The 23,851-nt window shown below is 39.8% G+C and overlaps 1 protein-coding gene across 1 annotated transcript in view; it reads left to right on the top strand.

Annotated features, from left to right (window-relative positions):
* Nucleotides 1-494: 494 nt before the first annotated feature.
* The window catches only part of CATSPER3 (cation channel sperm associated 3), a 30,160-nt gene continuing 6,803 nt past the window's right edge, over nt 495-23,851 (top strand). Inside the window, exons 1-5 of the mRNA XM_060765300.2 lie at nt 495-1,901; nt 4,432-4,585; nt 10,951-11,190; nt 20,716-20,898; nt 22,777-22,917. Coding sequence (XP_060621283.2) covers nt 1,630-1,901; nt 4,432-4,585; nt 10,951-11,190; nt 20,716-20,898; nt 22,777-22,917 — 990 coding nt within the window. The 5' untranslated portion in view covers nt 495-1,629. The remainder of the gene's footprint in view (nt 1,902-4,431; nt 4,586-10,950; nt 11,191-20,715; nt 20,899-22,776; nt 22,918-23,851) is intronic.

The following is a 23,851-nucleotide window of genomic DNA, read 5'->3' as shown; positions in this document are numbered from 1 at the left end:
TTCCAAAGCCGAGGAGCCACCACTGAGAAGACTCTCTCTGTCGTTCCCACAAACCATGCTTGTGATGGTGGGACTGAGAGGAGGGCTTCCCTGGCAGATCTTAGAGTCCACGCTAGTTCATTTGGGGGGTGGTCATGAAGCTAGGCATGAACAAAATATATAAATGAGTTCCAAATTAAAACATTTAAAACAGCTTTTTAAAAAGAAAAAAAAATCATTGTGTGAGTTACATTTACCTAATTAGAAATTATTAATTTCAAATGTTCATATTTTTACATGTGGTTCTGTGAGCCCTAAGTTATTTGCCTCTATGATATATATTTTTAAATATTTCCTCTCATGAGAAATTGAGAAGTGTGACCATATAGAAACAATTGTGCTTTCCATTTTCCCACACAAAGGAAGAAAACCTTTCCAGAAAGACTGGGATAAAACTGGGATACAAGCCACGCTGATGTTAAAATATATAAATAATAAATAAAACAAAACTTTATTTGTGTACTACCCTATCTCCCCAAAGGGACTCAGGGAGGTTTCCAACACATAAGGCAAACATTCAATTGCTGGAAAGAAAACCATACAGACAATTACATCAAAATAAACACAGTCGACAATATAACACAACCTAATTTAACCTAATAAACAAAATAACAACTAAAAGCATAAAATACCAAAAGCCTGTTAAAACACATTAAAAAATAAAGAAAATAAAGAAACCATTTCATTGTAGCCCCAAGAGATATAAGATGAGAAAGTTATCTTACTACTTTCTATTTATACAAACTGAAAGTTTTGATGTTTTTCCCCCTATTTAGGACAAAAAAACCCCCACTTGTTGATGTGCCTCTTCCTCTCTCCTGTTGAAACAGTTATTGGGGAGACTTGACATTTTAGTTTCCGAAGTACAATTGTTGTTTAGCTTCTCCTTCACAAGTATCTGCTTTGGCCTCTGCATTCTCAGCGTTCTAAGTCTGATCAAATCAGGTTGTGTAAGCTTAGTCACGTTGGAGGTAATTTGGACCAGAAAGTGTGGTAATTATGTTGTTGGGTCTATAATGGAGATAGTACATCAACTCCACTGCTGATGAGGTTGGGGAAGTAGTTTAACTGGACCAAATCATTGAGAAGACAATGGCAGGTGGCATCATAGGTAATTGTGAGGCAGCAACGGAACTGAAATTGGCAAAAGCATGATGCAAGGGGCTATAATTTATCGTACAGCTCCCATCTATTAAAGAGACATTTCAAGAAGTTCTCAGTTGGTTTTAGCTCCAAATAAGTCTCCCATGGGATCCAAATCACTGTTTTAGACACATCTGAGGAATCACCTGCCACTGTGGGGATCAGTTCCAAAGGCAGTTTGTCATTTGACGTGGGGCAGGCGGCTTTCTGAGAATGTTAAAGATGTCCTGAGCAGGCAGTGCCAGATTTGTAGGGTTTTTAGGTATACATTCTAATCCCCCAAATTACCCTGAAGACCATTTTTAGTTCATTAATTTCCAAATGAGTGTGCTTGGGATTTCCTAATGTGTATCAAAAAGTATCACACAATTTGAGTGCACATTTTGTTCTAAATGTATTATTTTGTTCTGTACTATCATTTCAAATGGGTATGAATATTCCTTAAGGATGTTGCATCTTCCATTCTGGAGTTCTGTATATGACCTCACAAAGTACACGAGGTCACAGAAAGCATTCCATTCTCTTTCAGTTGCGCTTTTGTATTGCTGTCTCCAGTGTTGCTTACATGGAAATATACTCAATATGTTTAGAAACCAAGGCAAGACGTTTGAAACTACGGTTGAATTGCCTGAAGAACGGCGATTAATCGATAAGCTTTCTTTGGAAGCCTTCAATGCTCCTTCTGATGTTGATGTGAAATATTATGTCTTTGGATACAAGTAAGACTTCCAACACTAGTTAATATACCTCTTTTTCCATTGAATCTGTTCCATGAAACTTTGATAGCACTTTCTCCCCAAAATATGGTTGATGCAGTATAGTGAGACGGAAGATTTTGAACACGTTTTCTAGAATTAAATGATGCAGTTAGGTGTCGTTCTGGCATTCCTTCTAAATAATTTGGTACTGGCTGTAGCAGAAGGAGATGGTCCTGTATTTATACAATAGCATTATTTAGTTGGATTTGTGTGATATTTGTATTTTTTTGTATATCAATTTATATCTCAGGATTTGGGGAAAATTGGATGACAATGGCTATGATTGGCATCCTTATTTGCAATTATGGATTTGTAACCTAGAGTTACAAATTCATAACTAGTTCATATTCACTAACACAATGTAATCACAGTTTTGACACTATTGCCATTATCATAAATGCCCCCTTCCAAACCTACTGTAGCTAACATCCATACCCAACAATGCAGTTGATGATTGGGGTGCAGGATCCTTAGAGTGGGGGTGTAACAATCTGGAATAGGACCCCTGTAGTAATTTGTCATTGCAATTTTGCTCACTGTCACGAGGGGGCTGGAAGCTTCATCCTCCTTCACCCTGATTGCCAGTCAAACAGACTTTTGTTGTTTTACTGCTAGTTATTACTTAATTGCACACACAACAACAACAACAACAATAATGTGAATCCTCCCTATCCGCAGGCTCCAGATACATGGAGTCAACCAACTGCAGATTCAAAAATACACAACACAATACACAATACAAGTACCATACTATGTACTTTTTTGGGAGGTTGAAGAGAAATGCGAGGGTGGAAGGAAAATCTGTAAAATGATGGGAAGTGTGATTCACAATATTCACAATATCTCTCCAGCTTCACATCTCTCTCCAGCAACTACACTACTTGTGTATAATGTAGAACAGGCAGGGGCAAACTTCTGCCCTCCAGGTATTTTGGACTTCAACTTCTATAATTCCTAACAGCCTACTGGCTGTTAGGAATTATGGAAGTTGAAGTCCAAAACACCTGGAGGGCAGAAGTTTGCCCATGACTGATGTAGAAAGACTGTGAAATGGTGGAAATCCAAACAATGGTGGGAATCCAAACATAATCCTCGGCACAAATCTACGCCACTCACTATTTAACAGATCTTGAGTTTCTCTTCAGTCTTGTGTCACTCCTGCCTCACATCTCTCTCCAACTCTGCAAACAGAGGATGCAATATGCCATTTTATGTAAATGTGACTTGATCATACATAGATTTTGGTATTCACACAGATTCATGAGACCAATCCCCCACAGGTACTAAGGGCTCACTGTAATCACAATGTAGGTGAACTTCACACTTAAGCTCTTCGATATTTTTCTTTGGATCAGTGATGTGGGTGCATATATGCTGAAGGCACAATAAATTAAAATAAATGTCTCCCTTTCCTCCTTTATATATTCTCTGCCTTTCCCAAAAGCTGGTATTCATGGAGCCATACAAATTTAGGGAGGTTAAGATAGAACTAAAGAATTAATAACATTAAAATAACATTAAAAAAAACTTTTAAACATACAACTAAAAAATAATAAAAATAGTTTTAGAACAACATAATTAGAACAATATCACACTCTGTTAGAAGCCCTGTCTTTAGAGACATTCAGTCGTCAATAATCAGCCAGAATAAAAAGCCCTTCCCTGCCAATGGAAGGATAGTATGGAGGAGTGTATTTGACCCTCTCTAGAAAGGGAGTTTCAGGACCTCCACTACTGAGTCTGGGGACAGCCATTAAAAACCAAAGTTATGATCTTACAAGCTGCAGTTATACTGTCAGCTTTGATAAAAAGTCATAGAGGTTTAGATCTGATGTGAGAAAAGAAACTTTCACAATATTTTGCCCATCCCTCCTCCTAAAATATTGCCTTGCACATGGCTCTTGTTGGAAGAAGTTGGGGTCTTAGGACCTCATTAGATGCATCCTATGATTGAGAGAAAGAGGGGGGAAAGTGGGGAAAGCGAAGGGAACTGTCTTACTCCATTCCCTCCCATTGAGGTCCGTCTTCTGCCATCCCATGTCTTTTCCCCGTTGAGGTCCATCTTTCATCTGCTTTCTCCCATTTGGAGTTAGGAAACACACAACTCCTCAAAAGACGTTCTGGGCTCCATTTCTCTGCGCTGCAGAAATGGAGTCCCACAAAGTCCTTCCAAAAGTGGCCTTGCATTATGTGATGGCCTCTGCCAGAAAACAGAGATAAGATGCAGAAAAGACTGCATCTGATGAAGTTCATAGGGGGGGGGGGAGCCTGAGGTCAGCCAACTTTAGCATGATTTAGCTATCCCAGCAAACTCGACTAAATGCCTAAGTCTCTTTCATGTAGTTTCCTTGCAACCGCTTTGTGCAAGGAACACATTTATATTCCATTGCATATTCAACTGCCTCTTTGGTTTAGGCATCCCTTCAACTACATATATTGGCATTTCCCTGTTTTACAATGTCAACTTTGTCATTCTTCTTTTTCCTTCCAGGAGAAGAGACACTGGTCTGTATAAATTCATCGAAACAATATTTTACCACCCACTGTTCAAATCAATTATGATCAGCACCATCACACTAAATGCAATCTTTTTGGCTTTAGAAACAGATTATAAAGTTTCCAAGGAGTCCAATTTCTTCCTGGAGGTAAAAAAATAATAACTGCACACAACGTAGACTATCGGGGCTGCCTTGATTTCTCTCTCTTTTTGTTCTGAAGACAATTTATCTTTCCCAGCAGGACAGGATAATATTTTGAGAAGGGTAGTTTAGAGTAAGAGAACTTTTGTGCCCAAGTAAAAATGGTCTCACGTAAAAATGTAGGTAGTCGTTTATTTTATATTGTTGTAAACCAGTGGGACAAGATAAATGGAACCCTTGAACTAAATGTACCACACATTATATTAGAGATTGGGGGCAGGCCTGCTATCAATAGAGAGTCACTGGGGTACAGTGATTTGATCCTTGAACTAAAACTCGGGGAGACCCACCTATCTGGGGAATCCCACTGGGGTTTTTAAAATCATATCAGAAGTGAACTGAGAATATACTGCAAGTCGCTTCTGGTGTGAGAGAATTGGCCATCTGCAAGGACGTTGCCCAGAGGATGCCCGGATGTGTTACCACCCTGTGGGAGGCTTCTGTCATGTCCTCACATGGGAAGCTGGAGCAGACAGATGAGAGCTTACCCAATCTTGTGGATTCGAACCGCTGACCTTCAGGTCTTCAGGTCAGCAATTCAGCTAGCACAAGGGTTTAACTCATTTTGCCAGCACAACCCCTATCTACCTATCACTGGGTGACCTTGGGCAAGTCTCTCTAAGCCTCATTTGATTTTAACCGAATGTTTTATTCATTGTGTAATTGCTTTGTTATATTTGTTTTGTATGTTGCGCATCAAATTGTTGCTGGTTGTAAGCTGCCCTGGGTCCCTCCTCAGAGGTTGAGAACAATGGGGTACAAGTGTTTGAAACAAACAAACAAACAAACAAACAAACAAGCCTCAGAGGAAGGCAATGCCAAATTCCTTCTGAATAATGCTGGCAGGTTGATGAGGCTCAATACTGGCAGGTCAATATTATCCATGCCATCACTTTACCTGGCACAAACGGGTACCTGCTTTTGCAGTTGTTTCCTGCCCCCTTATCCTACTTAATCTGCCCTGTGTCCCTTGGTCATATTTTATTTCTTATTAACCATCCTAACTAATCCCATATGTTTGACAAAGCCAGCAGGAGACTATGCTGTACATTTATTATGATGGAGACTGATTTGATAAGGATGTCTGCACACCACTACTTGGTATTGTTAATGCCTTGTCACCTCCCGTTCCATTGTTTCCTTTTGAAGCGGGTTTGATACATTTTCTGGCTTTGACAAGGAAGTGGTCAGATTGTTAATGACCTCTCATGAGTTAGTCTCCCTCTTGAAAAGCACTTCGCTTTCACAAACCCTCATGTCTTTACTTACTTGAAACTGGCTACTGTACACAATTGGTGGGAATTTAACTTCATATCCCAGTGGCACGCAAGCCAACAGAGAAGTCTGGAAAATATCAAGGAGTCAACTTATTGCTTTATAAAAGCTTTTAAATTTTTTGTTAATGTCATTTTTTTGTGGGAAGCTCAAGTTTGCAAGCTGTATATGTACCTTGGGTATTGAGGAAATGTGTGTTTGGCACTATAATTTCCACACATGTTCTGTATTTCAGAAAGAAACATGCCAATTAGGTCCAATCGAAAATAATTACCTTAATACCAAAATAACTGTAACTTTGCTATTATACCCTCCTGATTATGCTGTCTATTATCTGTTATCACACTCCACATGAAAGGAACAATGACTCCTGTGCAGCAATACAACATTAAAACACGACCCAAAAAATAGAATCATAGAGTTGGAAGAGACCTCATGGGCCAACCAGTCCAACCCCCTGCCAAGAAGCAGGAAAATTGCATTCAAAGCACCCCCAACAATGGCCATCCAGCCTCTGTTTAAAAGCTTCCAAAGAAGGAGCCTCCACCACACTCCGGGGCAGAGAGTTCCACTGCTGAACGGCTCTCACAGTCAGGAAGTTTTTCCTAATGTTCAGATGGAATCTCCTTTCTTGTAGTTTGAAGCCATTGTTCCACGTCCTAGTCTCCAAGGAAGCAGAAAACAAGCTTGCTCCCTCCTCCCTATGACTTCCTCTCACGTATTTATACACAAGCCATCCCCTGCCATGCGTTGCTGTGGCCCAGTCCAGTGATCTGGAAAATAAAGTAATGAGAAAGTGTTGGTTTCTAATATATATAATTTCTTTATGCTTGTGAGTAAACAGTATTTGATTACATTTTCTTGCCCTGGTGAAGGGAATTGGATGGCCTTAAGTATTTTCTATTGGTCATAGCGGTTCTGTGTGGGAAGTTTGCCCCAATTGTATCGTTGATAGGGTTCAGAATGCTCTTTGATTGTAGGTGAACCATAAATCCCGGTAACTACAACTCCCAAATGTCAAGGTCTTTTTCTCCCAAGCTCCATCTGTGTTCCTAGTTCCCAGTGGTGCAGTGGATTAAACCGCTGAGCTGGTAAACTTGCTGACCAAAAGATCAGTGGTTCAAATCTGGGGAGTGGGGTGAGCTCCCGTTCTTAGCCCCAGCTTCTGCCAACCTAGTAGTTCGAAAACATGCGAATGTGAGTAGATCAATAGCTACCGCTCTGGCGGGAAGATAACAGCGCTCCATGCAGTCATGCTGGCCACGTGACCTTAGAGGTGTCTATGGACAATGCTAGCTCTTTGGCTTAGAAATGGAGATGAGCACCAATTCCCAGAGTCAGATATGACTGGACTTAATGTCAGGGGAAAACCTTTACCTTTACCAATCCGTCATCCGCTGAGAGTCACCATGATTTAGCAGTTTAAGTGCTGGAAGGGGAGTCTGGGAGAATGAAATCCTAGTTTGGGCATGGAGTGAGATTAGGTCACACATGCTCAGCTTCAGAAGCAAATATTTCTAAAAAAAAAACAAAACCCTATGATAGCTTTGCCTTGGGCATAAAATAATTTGGAAATTATACAAAGGCTCACAGCAACAGTGACATCCAGCTGTTGATAGATGATAGTGAAAATCATTATTTGAACAAGTCTGTCTGTGAAAATCTAGACTTGTGACCAGGGAAGCATATCTTATCATCTCCAGGACTACAACTATCATGATCCTTAACTATTTCTCTGTTGGCTGGGCCTTGTGGCAGATGCAGACACAGAATGCATATTCTGGACGCCAGGTTGCCAGTATTGCTGTAGACTTAGCACTCTTTTCTTCCCTAATTTTCATAAACAGTTGACTCTGCATTGTTAATATTGCTCATTATAGTACATAGAGGCAGTCACAGATGGATTGTATTAAGAATAACAAAAATATACAAAGGTATACAGTTGGTATCAATTAAACATAAATCAATAGAGTTAAGTCAATATGGCCCTGGATTTTTACAGTCACGACTATAAATTGTGAAAAGCAACCCTGGTTTTAGAGATGTGGGTAGAAATAGTGAAAAGAGGCATATGTGTTCACCTCTTTAGAGAGAGGAAAGGCTGTGGACAGAGGGGCAGCCAGGGATTGTGGGAAAGTGAAACTGCAAGGGTCCTGCAGATTAGCGGGAGGGGGGAGGAGAGGATATATTGGGGTCAAGTGAACAGATATAACTTGTTGTGAGCAGCCTCAAATGTACCCCAAAGAAGATACTTTGGGGTGATTGGTGGCAATATGTCAATTTCCCTGAAAGGTGGTTTTCATGTTGAAAACATGTTTCACACATCCTGTAATATGAATTCTGTCGATTTTGCCATCATGCATTCTGCATTGTTATTGTTCATTCGTTCAGTCGTTTCCGACTCTTTGTGACCTCATGGACCAGCCGACGCCAGAGCTCCCTGTCGGCTGTCATCACCCCCAGCTCCTTCAAGGTCAAGTCAGTCATTTCAAGGATGCCATCCATCTTGCCCTTGGTCGGCCCCTCTTCCTTTTTCCTTCCATTTCCCCCAGCATCATTGTCTTCTCTAAGCTTTCCTGTCTTCTCATGATGTGGCCAAAGTACTAAATCTTTGCCTCTAATATCCTTCCCTCCAATGAACAGTTGGGCTGGACTGCATAGTAAATTCAAAAGCTAAAATATGTTAAAAATCAAAAGTCTCAAGGATTCTATGCATGCATACAGAAAGGGAGATATTAACAGAGGAAGCTACAGTCCTGCCAGCTGGTTAAAAGGAAACAAAATGTAACAAGCAACAGACTCTGTGCAGCAGCAAAACAAAGCCAACTCATTGTTGAAGGCTTTCATGGCTGAAATCACTTGGTTGTTGTAGGTTTTTTAGGCTGTATGGCCATGTTCCAGAAACATTCTCTCCTGACGGTTCGCCTGCATCTATGGCAGGCATCCTCAGAGGTTATAAGACCTCACAACCTCTGAGGATGCCTGCCATAGATGCAGGCAAAACATCAGGAGATAATGCTTCTGGAACATGGCCATACAGCCCGAAAAAACCTACAACAACCGAAAGCCAACATAGAGAGTTCATAAATATCTAACATACACAGAGCAAAAGAAACCTCAGGCGGAAATCCAGAGTCAAAGTGTTTAGCCTCTGGAACAAAACTAGAAGAGAAACCCTGAAATCCACATGTGAGTGGGTGATGGAAATGTAAACAACCTGCTTGTAAGTTCTTATATAAGCTATATAAGTCACTGTTCAAGCCAGTTTGGTCATAAGCAGTTTGGTCATGGCTGTAGAATTAATGCAGCTTGACACCACTTCAACTGCCATGGCTCCATAGGGTGGAATTCTGAGATTTGTATGGTGAGGTACCAGCAAACTGGCAGACAAGACAAAATACCCTTTAAAACTACAACTCCCATGATAACATTCAGCCATGACAATTGAAATGGTGTCAAAGCTGCATTAATTTTACAGTGTATACACTTCATGCCTGAGGAGGCTGCTTTCTGATTGCCACTCAAATTCGAGGGAATATTTTACTTACCTTAAAATGCCAGTCTGACAGATTAAGGTTTATGCTCTGTAAACAATAGCTGTACTGAATTAATAAAATGAAATATATGTAAATGCATTACAATGCTGAACTAAGTATTTGTTGCGTATGAAGCAATGTAATATAGTACATCTGGAAATGCAATCACAATCTACAATGTATGTAAATGTTTGTATGAGGTATGCCACTTTCCTCCATTGTTGACATGCAAGTTGCGATGTTTTAAGATTATGTAAAGCTGATATTCCTTATCACTGAAGCATACTAACAAGTACTATGTTCAGTATACTACTAATCCATGTGCCTTGTAAGTGTGAGATGTATCCCTTCCAAGTTATAATATTCATTGTGTGCCAAGAAGATGAAAGGTCTAAGGGCCCTTCCACACAGCTCTATAATCCGAAATATCAAGGAAGAAAATTCCACAATATCTACTTTAAACTGGGTTATCTGAGTCCACACTGCTATATATTCCAGTTCAAAGTAAATAATGTGGGATTTTATTCAACTGTGTGGAAGGGCCCTAAGAAAGCAATATGCCATAGATTCATGATAAGCGATACATTCTGAGATATCCCTGGAAGAATAGTACCAAAACTGGGAATGATTATGATATGTGTTGATCTTGTGGCAAGGCGTATATGCTAATTGTTTTGCTTATGCAAAAGATTACAATCCACATAGTCATGTACATTCTTCTGTCATACACATTTTCTGAAATACCAAAGTTTAAGAGATTCTTAAGGGGGATATTAATGTAGTTTGACCTTTTGGACAATACTGATGTTTACAACCATGGGAACTTAGGTGACTGAAATGGTAAACATTAAGGAACTCTAGTTTGGTACAGATTGACAAGCATTGGGTAAGGAACCTTCAGTCACTCCACCAAGAAATTGCTTCACCTCAGCTTTCCATAAATGTCCATAAATTGACATTCCAAGGTACTTTACTGACTTAGAGAAGTTTGAAACCTAATCAGACAGAGTATTTAACATCTCAGAAGATGAATAATTAAATGAAGGAGATCCTGACCGCCTTCATGGAAGGTTAGGCTGTTATATACTTGAGTCCCTTAAAGCCAATTCTACTTGAGTCCCTTAAAGCCAGATGGTTGTTTTTTTTGTCTTCTTTCTATTGATGGAATATGATTGCTTAATATCATGTAGAAATTCTTTGAATTTTCAGTCACCAGCATTCTTCATAGTAATTGCAGATCATTGGCTGGGGAATCTGTCAAATTTCAGCCTCCATTCAACACTACCCTACTTTTCAATTTTCAATGGAAGTCACTTATTTGTCTTAATTCTTACAAAAGAATTAACACAGCTAGTTATGGGCTCACTCATGCTTCCAGAAGTTCTCTATATCTCAGCTGGTGCTCTAGTCATTTTCTTTAGCAGCGACTGAATGTTATTTTGTAAATAAGTTCCTTGTGATGTTCTTACTCCCTTCACAGGTATCTTGTTTCCTTTTCAGGTGGCAGATCTGATTATTTTAGCTATCTACACCACAGAATTCCTGATGAGTGTTTATCTGGAGCCCGTTAAGTATTGGGGGGATGGTTATAAACGATTTGATTTCATTGTCCTTCTAATTGCTTACCTCCCGTACACCATTGATAGAAGCAACCCCAGTACGCACCAGACTTCAACCTTGTTGAAAGGCTTCCAGGTACTACGAGTTCTCAAACTTATCTACTACAGCCCAGGAATGAGGGTAAGTGGATGCTGCGTTGTTAGTTGAGCAACAACATACTGTATTTGTCACAGTTTTACTATTCTTCTTCTGAATTAACATTGTTATCCTGATTCTCCACTGCTTCTCCATTCCAATTTATTTTATTTGAGAAAGGATACTGCTGTGCAGAAACATCCTGGGTTGTAGCACTTCAAGTTGTAAGTGGGGATTTCATGTTTGAATACTTTCCTATGTTAACTTCCACCCACCCCTGCATCATTGGTTGCAGATGTATAGTGTAATCTAGTCTTACATGGCAATTTCCAATTACGGTATTTCTTTTTCTTGTTCATGTGAGGATGTATGTGCACTTTTTGTGCACTAGAACTGCCCTCTGGTTTCATGTTTAGGGTGGAAAAATAAATTCAACTCTAACAGTTCTATCTGCTTTCATTCAGAACTAAGTCCCATTGAGTTGAACTTTACTCTTAAACAAGCAAATACTGAATTGCAGTCACAGAATATTGAGGAATTGGGGAGTTCATAAAGTAATTTTATGGGAGTTGTAATCCAAAAACAATCCAGTGGCCAACTGGCTGTAGGATTCTATAATTTGCAACCCCCACACCCCAACTCTGCTACTAATATATTTATTCTCTGCTCGGTTTGCTGTGCTCACTGCTGACATCTCTTGTCAGGACCAGGTAATATTCCTAGTTGATCATTGGAGTATATGTCTACATAGAAATGAAATAGTTGCAGATTATCAGTTTCACAACGGAAACTTTGCCATATACATTGTGAAATAATTTTAGCAGCATGAGAGGGAATTCTGGTCTGCTCTTTTTAATTGATTGTTTTTGACATACCTAACTGAAATGTGGCCTTTTCAGTTAATACCATTTAATTTGGTGTGCTCTCTTCTATTTTCTGAATCTTGCTTTCACTTAGGATGCATCTACATTATAGAATGTAGATATGTTTGAGCTTTAAACTATGAACCCCTTCATGGTACAAGGCAACATAGTTAATAATCATAATATGTTTGATGCCATATGATACTGGTAGTAGTGGTGGTGGGAATGATGATGATGATGATGACAATGAAGATGTTAAAGATTTTATTGCTTGTACCCGATATTAAAAACCACAGGTCCCTAAATTAGTATCCCACTATTTCTCCAAATAATGTAAAACTAAATAGTGAAACCAAGGGTTTATTCTTCCAATCTTTAAATTGTTACAATACACTTGAGTATCCTTTCCTGGCGTGGTCCCATAGCCACATTCTATCCTAAACAATGCTGCACAGGTATTGCAGGCTCATGACTATGGCTTCCTTTATTGAGTCTTTCCAGATGGAATGTGGTCTTCCTCTTTTCCTACTGCCTTCTATCTTTCCAAGCATTGTTGTCTTTTCTAATGAATCATCTCATGATATGGCCAAAGTAGGACAGCTTAGTCATCTTGGTTATAGGGAGAGTTCAAGCTTGACTTGTTTTGGTACCCATGTCAACCCCCTCTACAATTTATTATTTATTTATTTCATATATTTCTATCCCGGCCTTCTCCCCACAAGGGGGACTCAGCGTGGCCTCACATGAGCATCAGAGGATGCTAACAACATAATACCATAAAAACTACAACTCACAATAAAATCATTTTAAAACATTGCACATCATCAATAAAATTTTACAATAAATTAATAGATTAATGTGCCAGTAAAACCAAACCGAGCCAGGAAAATCCATGTCGCAAAAATCCAAATTTCCTTTTCCTATTGCCGCTGGCCCCTAATCGAATGCCTGGCCCCAGAACCAGGTTGTTTCCTAAAGGATAGGAGGGAGGTGGCCAACCTGATATCCTTAGGGAGAGAGTTCCACAGATTGGGGGGGGGCACTGCCAAGAAGGCCCTGTCTCTCGTCCCCACCAACCCCATTTGCGAAAGCCAACAATGTGATGTGGTGGCAAAAAAAGCCAATGGGATTTTGGCCTACATCAATAGGAGCATAGTGTCTAGATCTAGGGAAGTAATGGTAGCCCTCTATTCCGCTTTGGTTAGACCACACCTGGAATATTGTGTCCAATTCTGGGCACCACAATTCAAGAGAGATATTGACAAGCTGGAATGTGTCCAGAGGAGGGTGACTAAAATGATCAAGGGTCTAGAGAACAAGCCCTATGAGGAGCGGCTTAAAGAGCTGGGCATGTTTAGCCTGAAGAAGAGAAGGCTGAGAGGAGATATGATAGCCATGTATAAATATGTGAGAGGAAGCCACAGGAAGGAGGGAGCAAGCTTGTTTTCTGCTTCCTTGGAGACTAGGATGCGGAACAATGGCTGCAAACTACAAGAAAGGAGATTCCATTTGAACACGAGGAAGAACTTCCTGACTGTGAGAGCCGTTCAGCAGTGGAACTCTCTGAGTGTGGTGGAGGCTCCTTCTTTGGAAGCTTTTAAATAGAGGCTTGGTGGCCATCTGTCAGGGGTGATTTGAATGCAATATTCCAGCTTCTTGGCAGGGGGTTGGACTGAATGGCCCATGAGGTCTCTTCCAACTCTTTGATTCTATGATTCTATGATTCCTCCTAGTCACTATTTCGTGAAGCCCCTTCTACACTGCCATATAACCCAGGTTATCAAAGCAGAGAATCCACACCATCTGCTTTGTACTGGATTATATGAGCCCACCACTTCCATATAATCCAGTTCAAAGCAGATAATCTGGATTTTATATGGCACTGTAGAAGGGGCCAGAATTTGGAATTGTATCATCCACAATGAACCATGTCCCATGAAGCAGGTCAATGCACAATGGGCTCTTGACCTAACATGTGGAGGAAATAATAATAATAATAATAATAATAATAATAATAATAATAATAATATCATCACTATCCAGTTTTTTCTCTCTTAAAATAGACTTCAAGGTGGCTAACAGTGCTAAAAACAATGCAATGCACAAATTAAAACCTAAAACATATAAACACTAAAATATAATTAAACAAGGGACTTTTAAAATATACAAGGGAATGAGAGAGAGGGAAGGCCCTCTTTCTCATTCCCATCCACTGTACTTGCGATAGAGGTATGACCGAGAGATGGGCCTCTCTTGAAGCTCTCAGGGCCCAAGCAGGTTTCTATAGGGAGATACAATCAGCCAAATAGCCTGGACTTGAACCATATCGAACTTTATAGGTTCTTTGAATTTTCTGTGGAAACAAACTGTCAGCCAGCAAAACTGTTGCAACAGAAATTTGTGCACTACTTGTTGTCGTTAGCAAAGGCCCTGGTATCAGGGCTGAGCAAAAACTAGGTTAGTCAGGACCAAATCTCACGTATAAAGAAAACTAAAGTCTTAAGTCTTCAAGGTCTGACCAAAATAACAGAACTGGAAAGCACAAACCAAATCACTCTGAAACACTGCCATGTTCAAGAGTCCAGTTAATGAAGGCAAGCCTAAAAGTACAGAGCCAGATCAGGACCAAGAACAAACAATAGTCCATTAGTCAGATGCCAGGAGTTCAATTATTAGGGTTCATAAATGAAAGTCGAAGAATCCAGGAGTAGAAACCAAAGTCAGAGTTCAGAAGTCAGGCCAGGTAATCAGGGATATAAACTAAAGTCAAAGTCCAAAGTCAGTTGTCAGTGTCCAGGAATCAGAGCCAGAAGTTCAGAATAAAAATAGGGTCTGAAACAAGAATACAAGAAACTAAGGTCAGAGTCTAGGAATCCAACCCAGGAGCAGCCAAGGCAAGGTCCAGGACAAAGATACTAAGTTCTCTAATCCACTGATCTGCTCCCCAGAGGCTTCTTTATTTGGAGGTCTCAGGTAAAGCTCATCTTCATCCAGCTTCAACCTCTAAATGCTGGAGCATTTCCTTGTTGCAAAGGCTAATTAATCCTTCCCAAGCTTGCTGAAAATATTGGGTAGAGTCCTCTTCTGCTGGAGAGCTGCCCTCACCAGTAGCCGAGTCAGACCAGGCAGACTGCTGGCTAGCCATGACACCTGCAGCCTAGCTATAATGTGGTGTCTATACTGAAGTATTTTACATACAGAATGGGAATAAATGTGAACAGTCAAAACCGTTCTGTGTTAAATGTGCATAAGAGTACTTCCCAATATTATTAGAAAATTTACACCTCCTGGACAGCACGGTTATAGAATATAACTATTTATTTTTATAAGATTTCCTTATTTGTGCTGTTTTAAGCATTCTGGGGTGTTTTTATAATGGGAAATATTAGCTCTCTTCCACCTTTGATAGTAAACAAATTCCCTCTTCAAGCAGTGAGCTTAACTGTGTAGTGTTGAAGATACTGGAATGTTTTCTATTTATTTATTTACTCAACTAGACATAGGCCGTTTCTATGTCTATCAGCAGAAATGAACAAGGGTTACAGTGTTGGATCAGAATAAAGAAATACATGAATGCATATCTATGCTGAGGCACAGGCATATACATGGTAACACACTGAGAGTCTGTTGGCTCATGGTTTCTCCTGACAACCTTGGAGGTTTAGTTTTCAAGTAGGGAGCTAATGTGTGCATTGTGGCTGGCTGTTTGGCCCGCGTTTCTGCTTGTCATTAATTGGCTTGGGAGTTCACCAGAAGTGGGATATTTATAGGCACAAAGCTCTTATAATGATCACTTTTGAGCCTTTATCCCACTACTTTTGATCTTGGACTTCAGTTATCACCAGGTTTTTATATGCTAATTATCCAGTGTTTCTGGAAAAAAGGTTGAGAAGGGGGTATATAAAACAACCAGCAGTTTATAGAAGGTAAATCAGGCATTTCTAGTTATCTTTGCTAATAACACTTGAAGAAAGGGACTCCCATATAAAATCTGGATAGAGAGCAAGCTGATTTAATACAGATTTAACCCATGGAAACTCATTTAGAAAGATTAACCTATGGAACAAACTGTTTTCCATGTACAAACACTGTTTCATCTATAAAGATCTGAGCAAGTAGCACTAAAAATTGTTTTGAAACCAAATTTGTATTTTGAAAAAGAAACATGTAGGACTCCAATCATGTACATATTCTCTCATCCTATTAATCTCAATGTGACTTACTTTTGAGTAGAAATGTTAGGTTTTTATTGTTACTTTGCAATCTCGAATAGACTACTTAGGAGATAAAAACTGCCTTGAACATAATAGAAGTTACTTCTGAGTAGATGTGCTGAAGACCATATAACTCGGAGACCATATAAATGTTCAACCATAGACCACCCATACTTTCAGCTCTAGCAATCCCCTGAGGATTTGAAATCTCTCGTTTACAGTAATGTATCCTCTTCAGAGTCTCTGGCACCTTCCCCAAAACCTTTGCTAAGACACAAGCAAGATGTGAATCTTCACAGGTCTTTCGTCTAAAATAGTGGAACAATTTCCTAGTGTCTGTAGGGAGTGTATTCTTTTATGCTCCAATGGACCTTCCCTCCAGCCTCCCCGTTCCTGGAGATGTGGGAGGTTGTTTATATTTGTTATATGCATTACAAGTTATTAATTGCAGCCTAAATTGCTCCTTAGCAGGGAAATTGTATTCCAAGCTGGGAAACGTGCAACACTTTCTTCGTAGGGTTCCCTATGATTAATTAAAAAGGAACGGCCTCTTTACAGCTTTCTGCTTTCCACTTTAGTGCAGTAAATTTCCACCTTGGGGGATATAATTTCCTTGTTGTGTTCCACACAGAGAGGTTCTGTTAAGCACTACTTCGCTTATGATGGAGGCTCCACGCACCCATTGGCTGGTTTGCAAATAAATGTTTCAAATGTCAAATTATTTACAAAACTGCCATTTTAGGAAATGTATTGAAGACTATTTCCAACATTGTTTGCATAATTTCCAAAGTTCAGAGGCACAAACCTGTTTTTTGAGAACAGATTGTGGAGCTGCTGTGGGTGTCTGAAGGCAAGTGGAAGGATGCAAAGGTGGACCAAGGGAACAAAGTTATTGGGTATAAATATACAAGGGGTGTTTGCTGGCATGTTGCTGCCACTGGCATTTTTATAGCTCTCCTGTTGAATTCACCTTAAGGGAGGCTGCCTATTTAAAGATTGTATCTAAAGCTCTGATTGACTGAACCACCATTACATAGCTTTATAAAAATGTTTCATGCTGTGGAGTGTAAACGGATTTGTTCCTCCTTCTTGTTTTGAGGGCCGGTTTCTAAAGGCATGATTAAGAGCTTGATCATGCAGGGTGCTAAGCCCGGTTTTTGGACTGTTACTCATTTACGTAGCACTTTATGGGAGGATGCTTCCCCATGTGGATGCTTTGGCCACACGCAGAGGCATCTCCGTTGGGTACAGGAGAGCCCTTGTACCCCTCCAGTAGATTTTTCTTAGCTAGTTAAGAAATGTTAGCCTGGAATCTACATCTCTACATGGAATACAGATAGCTGGATGTAAATGGGAGATGCCCATGCCAACCATCTTTTCCTGAAGGTGTCCTTTGTGGCATGCCAAGGGCCCATGTGCATGAACCAAAGTGCCTTCTGATGCTCCATGATGATCCTGCCGCATGCAGGAGCTATGCACATGTGAGAAATGATCTCACAATTTGCATCCAAATAAGTACAAACCCTGTATCCACAGATTGTGGCATATACATGATTTTACTTATCCATAGTTATTCACTTAGGGCCTCTTATACAAGCTACACTCTTCACTCTGCCTCCTTTGTTTCTCTCACTGAAAATTATAGGATTTGCTATTCTCCATGGTTTAATATATCCACATGAAATTCGGAAATGTACCCTTACCAACCCACAGATAACTGGGACTCATGCTGTATGGTATACATTGTGAATATAGACCAACACAAGACTTGGAAGACAATGAGCTCAAGCACACCCAGCTCTGTGTTGATACTGCTTTCCTTTCTAATAATCCCTTAAAGCAAAAACTACCAATATAATTTTATTAATGCAGAGTTAAGAGTGGTGAAACTGTTAGTCAATACCTCCTATTTATTTCTTTTAATTTATATACAGCTTTTCTTCCGAGTGGTAGCAAAGGCATATAAACCAAAAGAAAGTACATGAATTAAAACCTAATAATAAAAAATAAAATAAAAAATAAAACACACACATCAAATAAACTACCACATTAAAATATCAATACCAAAACAAAGTGGCTATTATTTGACTGTTGTGGACAGCAGTGGGGGCACTGTTTATTGCACTGCACTAATTACAACACTATCTCAGTAAATAAAAATGCTTTGACTAATTCTAGCTTGAGAAGCAAAGTTTTTTATTTTTAAGTCCCATTTTAATCCCTTTATTTAAGCAAAACATTTACAACTACTTTCTACAGTTTATCTGGTTAATGTGTCTGTTACTATTTTAAGATATACTATGTCTACAGCAAAAAAATGGACTGAATCAATCACCACCTGGACCACTAGTTAGGGAGGGCGATTTCATCTCCTGCATTTCAGTCTAAATATAACAGAATTACTTCTTGTGATCCAGTATACTCATTTGATGAAGGAAGTAATCGTTATGGAAAGATAGAATTGGAAAGGATATCAAGAGCTATTTAGTCCAACCTTCTATATGTACAAATCCTCTTTGAAAGGATGGTCACCTAGCTCCCATTTAAATATCTCGAGTAAAGGAGAGACCACCATCCTCTGAGGCTGTCTTTCCTACAGTCAAATAGCTCTTATTATCTTGAAGTTCTTCCCAAGGTTTAGATTAGGGGCCTCATCACACTGATCTTTGGCTCCATCCTAGGACACTTACAAGATGGAGCCATGACAGAGCCCATCACATAATGCAGGGCAACCTCTGGTGGTGCTCCTTCCTAGGATGGAGGACAGAGAACATGGGAGGCTTAGAATGGGGTCAGCACATGTGGGAGCCAGGAGGTGATGCTTTCTTCTATGTGATGGCGAAAGCGGTGATGTGGGATGGTGGTTTCCCCCACTGCCCCAGAAATTCACCATGCTGCCTGGTGAACCTCCCTGTTGATGCCCACATTTAGGACCTCTATGTGTGGAGATCTGGAATCTTCTTTCTTGCAATTTGATTTGGGTCCTAGCTCTCTGAAAGAAAAAAAACAAACAAACTTGTTCCATCTTTCACGTGAATCTTTTTATTTACATAATTTAAAGATGGCTATTGTATCACTTCTCAATGTTCTCCTCTTCAAACTAAACATGACCAGATCCTTAAGTTTTTCCTCATAAGTCTTGCTCTCCAAAACCTTTTAGCTCCTTGGCCACTCCTTTCTGGACACATTCCACCTAATGAACCCTGGTTGCAGTTATGCCTATGCAAGCTGTTCTATTTTAGCACCCCTGGTAAAATATTCTTTCTGTAACCTGAATCCCTAGCCCCAGATAAAGTTGTCACAGTTGAAAGGGAAAGAAAAACTTCTCAAGGATCCGTACTTCCTTAACGAATCCACTCTGGCCCTGTTGACTGAATGCATCAGCAATATTTACGATGAAGCAGATGCTGGTCTTGTTGGTCTTTTGCACTACGATAACTCTGGCTTAATGTGCCCCTAGAGGACGCACTGAAAAGCACAGGGTCACTGGGTAAGAACTCTAAACAGAATGAACTCATATAAAGTACTACAAATTACATCAGAATGTACACTAGACTCTCTGCGGAGCTGAGGGGAATACTGACTTGGGAATACCGCGTGAGTCAGACTGTTAGTCATGGATCTTGGCCAAGATCACAAACATTTCTATTAACTCAAGACTACAGAAGACTCTGTGCTGCCTGGGTATTATATTACTCCAGGGACTGACTAAAGAATGGGCTGGCTGCCTTCCTTCACTACAGAAAGCATGCAGATGCCAAATCCAAATGCCAAAGGGGTTCTTATACAATCCATCGGCTCTTTTAAGACAAACAGCTGTGACTGCCAACACTGTCTCATACTTCAAACCCCAAATCCATGTGTTGGTCTCTTCAGGTGTCAGTTCCTGGTTAATAGGTTTATGCAAAGCTGGGATAAAATGCTCATCTGTATCTCTTGTGAGGCAAAGGGAATTGTTTGTGGGTTTTTAAAAAAGATTAAGGGTATCACCAGCTTTGCAGTTCTCATGCCTTGTAGGAGGACTTTTCGTAACTTCAGATGCATTCCTGTCTTGGACTGATTTCTGCCTTATATATCCTACCTGTTCTTGAGCACAGAAAACAGTTACTGAAGGTTCTTGATCAATGATGTCCATGTCTGAATACTGTCTCTTCTGCTTGTCAAGTCAATAATTGAGAAAAGCTGTGGACAAGCAATGCTTATGCAAACAGGAGTAAGTAAAGATGGAGGGTGTTGGAAGAAGTTGATGATAGGGTCACACTGGAGGACCTAGAGATTGCTAGAGAGAACATTTTAAAACCAATTAATAAATAATCAAATGCGCAAAAGTCAAAACTGCAAATGTGAAGTGGCAATTATATTAATCTCTGCTTCCTAATTCCTGTCTCTGTTGTGTTAACTTGAGAAAAAATGCTTTGCATGTGGTCATATCAGTTGTATTCATGTGATTTCTTCCTTTCTTTTTTCTTCTCCCTTCCAAACCCCTTCTCTAGATTCTGATGGCAGCCCTGAGGCAGACTGTGAAAAATGTCATCTATGTCCTTGTTTTGTTGTTCCTCTTAATGTTAATCTTTGCGATTTTGGGTCATGGTTTGTATGGAGACCCCACACATGGAGACTATAAGAACTGGGGCACCTTAGCAGCTGCCTTTTTCACTCTCTTCAGTTTAGTAACGGTAAAATCGTCACATCCTTCCAAGTATTTCATGTCTCTGTTAGACAAACTGTGTTCACAACATTCTTGATTTGGAGAAAAAAAAGAGAAGATCTCTAAGCAATAGAAACTGTGTCCATATTGGTTCTATGCAGCGGGGTAATAATAATAATAATAATAATAATAATAATAATAATAATAATAAAGTCATGAGCTTGGTAGTGTCCCTAGATGTGGTGCAGGGATCCATGATACCATGCAATAATAAAAAGGGGAAAGAAGTCCAAAACATGAACTTTCCAAAACTGTGGTACATAGTCTTATCAGGATGGATATTTAATTCTTTTTCCCAGCTGCTATTTGCCTACTAGGGCAAAGCATGCAGATAGCACACTGTGATATTGAAATATCAAGGTATATCAATTGTTTTCCTATGGATTAGAGGCAGCTGGCACATTTTTAAAAACATTTCATTAGGCTTATTATCCCTGATTAAAATTCCAGTCATGGTCTCTGATTTTCCTATAACATTTTCACAACATCTGAACAGAGCCAGAGCTCAAAAGTAACTAGTTACTTATAATTATGCCCCTTTAAATATATGTTAACATCTGCTAGAGGAGCAATCTATCACATACTGCTAGCTTCATACTCTTTCCCAAGATGCTTGTTTCTTTAATGCCTGGCTCTCTTTGGAACCAAGGGATCATGAGAGGGATGGCTTGGGAAATCGCCTGTGCTTTGTACCACAGACCACAACCTAGAATGTCTCCCTTCCTAGACTATCAGACTGATGAAGAGACTCTCTGTATTTTGCAGACTGTCCACAATGCAGAAGTATAGCAGATTGACATTAATTTAACTACTTTGGCTCCATCCTATGAAATCCTATGATTTCTAGTTTCTTATAGTACCAGAGATCTCTGATAGAAAAGGGTAAAGATCTCATACCACTATAGATTGTAGATTGTAGCACTGACCCATGGCAGTTAATGTTTGTTTCAAACTGCTATAATTCTGCAGTGTGGATACAGTCAGGGAGTGCCAGTGGCCTCTGGGAATTCCACAAACAGGTCTTAATGGAAACATCCCTCTCCTACTGTTATTCCCCAGTACAGGCAGTCCCTGAGTTACAAACATCCGACTTACAAACGACTCATAGTTAAGAATGGAGGTGAGACAACAGGAAGTGAGAGAAATCTATTCCTCGGAAGGGAAATTCATCCCTGAAAGCGTTATCCTGGGGAAAAGGTGTCTCCACCGAAGCTTTAGCACCAATCCTTGTTTTCACAACAAGCCACATTTTTCAAAATCAAATTTTCACAGGGACAGAAAGAGAAGTGAAATCTTCTTAATAGGGCACAGACAGCAAAACAAACACCATGGGGCTGTTCATCTTTGCCTATGTTATCCAAAGCTAGCTAGCTCGTTCTCTCTCTATATGGCTGGAGTTACACTTAAATACATACCTGTTCTGCCTGAGAAACAACTTCAGCTTAAGAATAAACCTACAGAACCTATCTTGTTTGTAACTTGGGGACAACCTGTATCTGGTATTTGGGTGCATGTTGCCTTTGATCCTGTATTTTCATCATTCCATAATAGCCTTATCTTCCAGGAATATAGCAATAAATATAAAACATAGAAATGAACTGATAATAAAGAAAAGAGATGCAACAAAGCAGTAGTGTGTACAAGCTCCAGGGATAATAATTGGTGTTTCTGCATATCATTAAGTAAGAGTTGTTTTAAATGCAAAGTGTACGCAGGCGCCAATAGGAATGTGTATGTGTGCTGTTTTTTTGCTGTGTGTGGGAGGGATGTATTGTTATCATGCTGATTTATATGAATCTTGACTGATTTTTTTCATAGTTGGATAATTGGTTTAATTAACTTCCAGGTTGATGGCTGGACAGACTTGCAAGAAGAATTGGATAACAGACATTTTGTTTCAAGCCGAACATTCACCATTGTGTTCATTCTCTTGGGATTTTTTGTGTTTTTCAACATGTTTATTGCAGTTGTCATTATGGATATTCAGGCAAGTTGTCATTGTTCCCTATAGAAGTATATTCATTTGCTATTTGGTATTTGATATAAACCAAATAATAGTTTATAAGTTGTTGTTGTTGGGGTGTGTGTGTGTGTGTGTGTGAGAGAGAGAGAGAGAGAGAGAGAGAGGCTTGTGATTAAAATTCTAGTTTAAATCCAATTATTAACTCTAAATTATAGTTGCTGTTGTTGTTATTGTGAGCCTTCAAGTTGTTTCCAAGTTCTAGTAATCCTAAAGCAAATGTTTTACCGTCTTCAGAAGACTTGTTCAGAGTGGGTTTGCCATGACCTTCCTCTAAGGCTATGGGAGTGTGACTTGCCCAAAGTCATTCAGTGGGCTTCCATAGATGAATGTAGATTTGAATCTTAGTCTCCTGGACTTCTAATTCAGCAACCAACACATTGACTTATAACTAGTGTAGGCCCATTAAATCAAGGAAAACCTGCTGATAGGAAAGTCTTGCCTATGTTCTGTTGATTCAATGAATCTGCCCTATTTGGGACAAACAATTGGATTAGGTCTTTGTTATTAGAATATTAGAGCAGAATAATGTCTTAACCTGGTAAAATCCTGATGATGGGAGACTATGGACACTTCTTTACTGACCACTCAGGTCTGTTTGGAAGTCATTAGGGCAGAAACTGGTTTCACTTTGACTAGATTGACATTTCTGGAACAGATTCAAGGCCAGGAAGGTGAATACATTAACCACGGAATGTGGCCTGAAACTGGTTTCAGAACCCGCAGTTTCCATGGCTTGGCAGCTGCTGGAAACTGTATCCCACCCCTCCCATTTCCCAGTGAAATGCATACCAGCATTTGGGAGATATACAAGGTAGGAACAAGAAAGGAAACTGACAGTAGCAGTGGAGGTGATCAATTACTTGTTCCATGGGGTCTTCTAGCCCCTTGCTGTAATTCT

Source organism: Anolis sagrei, chromosome 2 (genome assembly GCF_037176765.1).
Source record: "Anolis sagrei isolate rAnoSag1 chromosome 2, rAnoSag1.mat, whole genome shotgun sequence".
Classification (NCBI taxonomy): Eukaryota; Metazoa; Chordata; class Lepidosauria; order Squamata; family Dactyloidae; genus Anolis; species Anolis sagrei.
Note: the sequence above shows the minus strand (reverse complement) of the source record. Positions and strands in the feature narration are given on the sequence as shown.